This window comes from Prenolepis imparis, unplaced genomic scaffold, assembly GCF_030444845.1.
Source record: "Prenolepis imparis isolate NDT839.2.m4 unplaced genomic scaffold, iyPreImpa1.0 SCAF_12, whole genome shotgun sequence".
Classification (NCBI taxonomy): Eukaryota; Metazoa; Arthropoda; class Insecta; order Hymenoptera; family Formicidae; genus Prenolepis; species Prenolepis imparis.
The window spans coordinates 1038783-1046037 of NW_028141170.1; the positions used below are offsets into that span (position 1 = coordinate 1038783).

Sequence of the window (7255 nt, forward strand, 5' to 3'; positions counted from 1 at the left end):
TCTGCATAAAATAGTCCAAAAAAGGACCGAATCGTTCAAATTAAATAAAGATTTTAAAATAAGTTTGTTGTGCCTAATTTTTGCATTGGCTCTTATTAGCTCGTTTCCTATCTGAATTTGTATTTTTGTTAGTTTTGGTGGTTCCTTTAAAAGTGTTTTTTAAAGATTTGTCCAACATGTGTTTGCTTAAATCGAACAATAAGAATTCTTTTAATTCATTTTTTATAAAACACTTCATTTGTATTCACAAAACTGTGAACACAAATGAAGTGTTTTAAGCATTTTGTGATAGGAATGTAGAACTAATTATTTAATTTACTTATGTTTCTTTTGTTTGTACAGTTTTTGTATATAACTATATTTCTATTAAATCTCCTTTCGCATTATCTGTTGTCTTTATAACTATTTTAAAAGAAAAGAAATTCCTTTAAAATAGTCATAAAGAATTTACAGTTATAAACATAAGATGACGTGAAAGAAGATTCAATAGAAATATAGTTATATACAAAAACTGTATAAACAAAAAGAACATAAGTAAATTAAAAATTAAATAATTAGTTGTACGTTCCTATCACAAAATGCTTAAAACACTTCATTTGTATTCACAGTTTTATGAATCAATATACATCTATAGAGTTAAGTAATAAATAAAAAAAATTTTTCTTTTTTTTTTTACGTGGCTTAATATAGAAGAGAGCAGAATGTGTATGTGCGCGTGCTACAGCGGAGATATTTATGATGCAAACACGGAAAAATAAAGGACATTCTCTCGTAGGTAAGCAGAGGTTGAAGAAGGAGAGAGCGCGCTGCAGAAATAGTCATCCTGTTATCGATATCACCGTTTACTTATCATTCCACGGTCAATATTTCGTTCCCTCTTTTTTTTCTCTCGTCTTTGCCCTCTTCTCCCTCTTTATCACGGTATCGTTAGCGTGCGTTTGCGCGTCCGTCAATGCGCTCACCATTTATCCCGGTTATATTGGCCGATAACACTAATCTCGGCCACCATCGCCGGTCGCAGTGGTCACGAAGGAAAAAGAAGATATCCAGAAATATCTTTCAGAGAACGCGAGGTGCATTCTGGTGCACCGCCGTGCATCGGGGAAGAACGCGTACGCTCCCGATGGCATTGAAATCGCGCGAATAGATTGGCAACTCCTCGCGGCATTTAGAAAAAAAATTGTGCACAGCAACTCGAGTTAAAAGAAAAAAATCTCCCTGTTTCTAGATGTTTAGTAGATCATTTGAATAATGTTAAAAGGAAAAAATTTTTTTCGCAGAGAATTATGCAATTATCTCGCGATTATATCGCGTGAGAAACGTATCTATTAATTAGCCTACCTATTTTTTCATTTAATTTGAGAGAGAAGAAAAAGATGATTATATTTTTAAATTTGAGAGATAAGCAAGGACGAGTAGAGAAGTGTGAGAATTATTATCGCAGAATAGTGTTTCCATTTTTCGTTACGCATGTTTGACCAGCGCATGTACAATGCGCGTGTGTATAGGTAATAATTAATAATTAAATACACACGATATTAATAATAATGTAAATATATAGCACTCACCACTTGATGCTTTTCTTTATGATGTTGCTGACAATCTTTTGCGATTTCCTGGGCGATATGACATGGACATCGTCAAGCTTCTGTAGTTTCGCTGTTTCCATCGCATCCTTCTCGTACATTTCTGGTTGACATTCCTCAGCAATGCTGTTTTCCTCGTCGGCACTTATCTTCACCGAATTCTCGACCCATTCTACTATGTGGTCTTTTTGATCGACGGATAATGCAGAGCCGCCTCCAAGCTCTTCTTCATTAATAAGCTCGCTGATCGTAGTTGGAGAACCAACAATTCCAATTTCCGATTTCTCTTCTGCCCTCATCGAGAAATTTTTCGAATCCTTTTCGTCTTCTATACTTTTTAAAGTCGCGGAAGTAGTACATTTCTTCGAGCTATCCATTGCATTGTCTTCCGGAACAGTTTCTTTCTTTTTTACCGTCTGCTGCTCTTTTCCACTGTCATCTTCGTCGTTGTCTTTTACGGTTGTAGAAACGCTGGCAACCCTCTGGAGCATCTCCATCTGCAAATCTCCGTGCACGACTTTTAAGATCTCGTTTAGTCTCTGGTCTACTTCGGAGTCGCATTTCGTGACTTCTTGGTTGCCAGATTTTGCTTCTGTAGGACATTCCTTGACGTTCTCTTTGACTTCTGCTTCAATCTTTTCAGAAGACACGTTTCCGGGATTAGTTTCCTCCTTAGAATCTCCATTACAATCAGTTTTACAAGTACTTTGTTCCTCTTTATCAAGTAAATCTGTATCTTCGACAACTTTCTCATTTTTGTTGTCTTCTTTAGAAGTAAATGTTTTGTCAATGTCTGTAAGTTCACCCTTCTCTTCATTGGAGGAAACTGCTTTCGTGGTTCCGGAAGTTGTTGGAGAAGTCCCAGACATATCGTTCTTATTAACTGAGAGTTTAGTGTCTTCTGTAGCGTTTTCTGCCATTATTATTGTAGATATATTTCCAAAAAGATCAGTTTCCTAACATCTCAATAAATTTGGGCAATATGCTCTTTCTTAGCATGTTAGGAAGACTTACGTTGTTATCACGGGCATGTTGCACAAAGTGGAAGATATATATTCCTATATCCTTCACAGATTTTTCTTCCTGCGCTCTTTGTGGGGTTCGTTCCTGTAATAAAATAAAACATCTTTAAAAAACACGAATCATAAAATATATATATCAGATATTCTTTTAACGACAGATTCTTTGGTCAATGTGAAATTTTTCCTTCGTAACATTATCAAGAGAGATAATCATTTATCTTGGAACACTTTCTCTAAATATGTCAAAAAATTGATTTATTAAAATAAGTGTTCTCGAAATTATTTTTTAAAATTATTGATACTATCATTAATAAATTATTATAAGATACAGTATTTTGTTACTTCACAAATGATATTTTAATTTATTTCACGAGACTCAATCATTTCCAGAATCATTTCAAGCAAACGAGTCTCTTTTTATCTGAATGAACTTAATATGACCGTTTAATTCGAATTCCGGTAACACTTAACCTCAATTATTAGCTTTTATTCTCTTTCATTGACTTTTATAGTCGTCCTTGAACGAACGGCCAGAAAGATTTATGGAAGATGGAAGTTGTTGAAAAGAAAAATTACACGCTTCTTCACCTTAATAGTATCCAGTACCGGTTGATTAAAAAACACAACAGACGTATATAAAATGGAGAGGTACTATACATATTTACTATAAAAAAAACCTCAACAAATGGATTCGGGAGAGATTGTTTTCATCGGTAAGTGAATTCTCTGCATTATCGAGCTTACGTACGAGGTTAGGAAGTGTCGGAATATATATTACACAAGACACATTTTACCGCAATTTCACATAAATGTCGACATTATTTCTCTCGTACACAATACTAACCGTATACGAGTTTCTCAAGAAAGACACTCGACTGCGTAACACACATAACAATTATCGCGCAATGTCACATTTCACGACTCGATATTAAAAAAAAAGAAAGAAAAAAACTACGCACGAGAGATACGCTGTAATACGCGTAATTGTAAACACAAGGTTTAACACGCATCGATCGTCGTTGAAAAATTCCGATCGAGTCGGGAATGTCCGACTAAGCGACTTTTTGCGTAAAAACGATGCCCCAGTAAGGTTGTCACCCGAGGTTCGCGGGCGAAACGACGATAGGTTTTTTTTTTTTCCGCAACGCGATGTTTATTCGACGACAACCTACCTCCGAAAAGACTCGCTCAAGTCCGTAAGACGTATCACAGCTGCTTCTCCGTACTTGATCCAACCTAACTTTTTTCGCGAAAACCTCCCGACCGGATTCCGTCTCTCTTCTGCCAAATAATACGATTCGGACGATCTCTTTCAGCGCGGAATTTGTCGCACGAACGGACGAGTTGTGACACTCGGATAAAGAGGCTCGACACTATATCGCTTCTCCGGATTTATAGTTTTGTTTGCGACGTTGACGCGAAGTCGAACGAAGGTGAAAAAGCGACTTATTACTCGCTCGATCGTTGCGGGAGCATCTCAGGGACGGGCGCGACGTATCGTAGCGCGCGCACCTAACCTCAATCGTTTAATTCGACCGGCGCGGCGTCCGGCTTTACGAGGATCTTGGCGACGCCGGAGAAAGACGGGCGAAAATGTCAAAGAATGACGCGGAGGGGGAACATTCTTTTCGCGATGAATACCTTCTTACGTACCTCGCTTTACGTGGCCCGGTGCCTCCGGAATTGGTCGAGCTCCGCGAGAGAGTAGCCGCCTGAAGTTGGCCGAATAGAGCCGTTCCGTGGGACGATGACGATAGCACGAAATTCGCGTCGGAAATGGCAGCGGAGAGGAGACGCGGCGCGATCGCGGCGAAACGAAGGAGAGAGCCGAGGCGCGAATCTCCCCGTGGAAATAAATAAGTTTCCACGAGAAATACGAGAGTACGTACGAAGCAACGCGAGAACGGCGTATGCCGAGTGCCGAGGCTGCTGACCTCACTGAAATTTAGCTATATTGAAATGCGCAGTGCCGTGGCGCGAGAGAGATAGCTGTCTCTGTCTCTCCCTCTCGCTCTTCCCCCTCTCCCTCTCTAGTAGTAGTATGTCCCACTTGCCGTTCGCAGCGTTCGCGAGTATTCTGTATTGTTTATCTCTGTCCATCTTTCGATGAATAACGAGGAAGGTTTCCTACAGAATAAATGGTACCGGCGAGGAATCCGGAGGAGTGAGTCGAATTATTTGTTTCATTATTTATTGATAAAAACGATAGAAAAATATACGCCGCCTAAGGCCCGTTTCTACCAACGTCGGTTAACTCTTTTTAACCTCTGCGGTTAAACTTTTTATATTCACCGGATTTCGTCGCAAGATAAATATCAATATAGCGCGTTTACAATATTGTGTATTTTTATGCGTAAAACACGAATGTGTAAATTAAAAAAGGTTTGTTGTTTATCGTTGCACTGGTGAACCAGTGCAGTAAGTTAGAGTGAAACAAAATATATATTTGTCTCACTTAAACTTATTGCACCAGTTCATGAGTGCAGCAATAAAGAACAAATCCAAAACCGGCCCTCTTACGGGGGAGGGGGGGAACTCACTGTAACGTTTTTCCTACTTGAGAGCAACTTCAATTTATAGACTCGTGTGTTTTACGCACAAAAATGTGACGATCTGTGTTATTGTTATCGTCGCGTTTTCGACGCGCACGTTTCGCCGATCCGTGTAAATCCGTGCGCGAATTTGTTTAAAGTCGAATTATTTGCAGTTGAAATTCGGACCGAATCGTCGAGGACTTTTTCTCGCGATAGTGGATCGGAAAGAACAACATCGCGACGATCGATCATCGGCGGAGTAACTTTTGAATCGCGTTGGATTCCCAGGACATTGGATGCACGAGATGGAACGTGTATTTTATCTTCAGGATGATCGACGCAAGGAGCGGGGAGCGGCGATGCAGCGATAAGGTTAGTGTCGACGATACCTGTTCAAGGCGTCATCGAGTCATCAGACTTGTCGCCAAACTTGCGTTAAAAAATGCAATCGAAAATGCATTCGATTTTGTGATATCTAGGGAGACGAGGAGGGAGAGATGTGCAGATAATTTGTGGGAGAGAGACACGATTTTGCGGTCTTCTCGTATATTTACAGATTATTCATCGTTATTCATAGTCAATAATAATCATATATATATATATATATATATATATATATATATATATAATATGTATATATCAACAAAATAATATTTTAGTCATTCTTACGTCGCTAATAAAATCTAGAAGCTAAACAGTCACAGGGTCTCGATCATCTAAAAAGTTGGTGGCTCCTGCCAAGCCGCGAATTGTCACGCACACATTTCGCGCTCTCTACCTAACAATAAATAAACAAACAAGTACAAATCTATACATTCCCACGCGCGTAACATCTCGCGCGCATTATTCATGGGTTAATGATAATATATTATGAATGTTGTGTGCCACGCAGTCGTAGATAACACGAAACGATGTCGATCATTTCGACGATTCTTTGACATTTCGTAGATCGAGGAACTGAGTCGCGGACGATTAATTATTTATTAGCACCGTTTAGATTCGAGGAAATAATGAAACGCATTATTAGATCGATTTTCTGACTGCAAGAGAGAAAGTATTTATATTAAAAAAAAATTGTTAGGAATGCTTAAAAAAGATATTATCTCTCTCTCTCTTTTCTCTCTTTTTTTCTTCTCTCTCTCTCTCTCTCTCTCTCTCTCTCTTTTACATTAAAAAAAATATTACATATCTAAGGCATAAAGTATTTTTAGCCTCTCACATTATATTGCGTATTACATTTATATATACTTACGCATTTATAATTGGATTTTCTTATACAAGTCGGCCTTGACTTGAGATTTTTGCTATTAATACTTGCTTTCAAATCGGAATGAGGTGAAGGATTAATTAATTGATATCGATTACGAGTATTGGAAATAAGTTTTTTTTTTACATATCGCCTGTATAGTCTTATTCTCGCTGATAATCTTGTGCATAATAGCGTCTGTATCGTCTTACCGATGGCGAAATGAGGACAGAACAGTCGTTGTCTTTATTTTTGCCGCGGCGTAACGTGCCACGTGATCCGTCATCGTCGTCGTGAATGTGTCGTAGGTGTGTATGTTAAAACTGCGGTTTCTCTAACGAGGTCGTCGCGGATACCGCTAATAATCGCGTGCGTTTCCGTCGGAATTGAAACGGCCGAGATGCACCGTTTGGATCGTCGCTTCGTTATCTACGACTGTAAACGACTGCAAATCGGACACCAAATGCATCATCTCTATATCGCTCGCACATATTAGTGCGTTTAATTGTATAATACATACATCCGGGATCGATTACGTTCCGATTAATATATTTCGCGATAGCTCCGTTAACCTGGCACTATAATATTTTATATGTTGGTGATTTTATAAAAATTTAATACTTACACTGATTGTGAGAGAATTTTATCTTAGAATTTACCTTGAAAATTATGGTAATCGTGGGACAATATGATATGGAAAGAATTTTATGAGAATTTCTCTGATTAATATTTATCACAATAAAAATAATAATATCTATCACAATAAAACATGTTTGATTAATTTTGTAAACTGCATAGTAGAATTAATCAAACATATTTTATATTTTATTGTAATAGATATTATTTTTATTGTGATAAATATTAATG

General features: G+C 38.1%; 2 protein-coding genes across 9 annotated transcripts in view; one reads left to right on the forward strand and one right to left on the reverse strand.

The window, feature by feature from the left end:
- LOC145943828 (uncharacterized) overlaps positions 1-4492 on the reverse strand; it is a 33206-nt gene extending 28714 nt beyond the window's left edge. Inside the window, exons 1-2 of one of the 7 annotated variants that reach the window (XM_083051678.1) lie at positions 4262-4486; positions 1569-2693 (exon numbers count right to left, since the gene is read on the reverse strand). In XM_083051678.1, coding sequence (XP_082907804.1) covers positions 1569-2506 — 938 coding nt within the window. In that variant the 5' untranslated portion in view covers positions 2507-2693; positions 4262-4486. Of the gene's footprint in view, positions 1-1568; positions 2694-3196; positions 3279-3780; positions 4206-4261 lie in introns of those variants that run through there. The other 6 variants (XM_083051675.1, XM_083051681.1, XM_083051676.1 and 3 more) reach the window with 6 other exon arrangements.
- A 111-nt stretch (positions 4493-4603) lies between these two features.
- Positions 4604-7255, forward strand: part of LOC145943832 (G-protein coupled receptor Mth2) — a 42300-nt gene continuing 39648 nt past the window's right edge. The window contains exons 1-2 of one of the 2 annotated variants that reach the window (XM_083051691.1): positions 4604-4772; positions 5316-5514. The gene's annotated coding sequence lies outside the window, so the exon portion shown is untranslated. Of the gene's footprint in view, positions 4773-5157; positions 5515-7255 lie in introns of those variants that run through there. The other variant, XM_083051692.1, reaches the window with a different exon arrangement.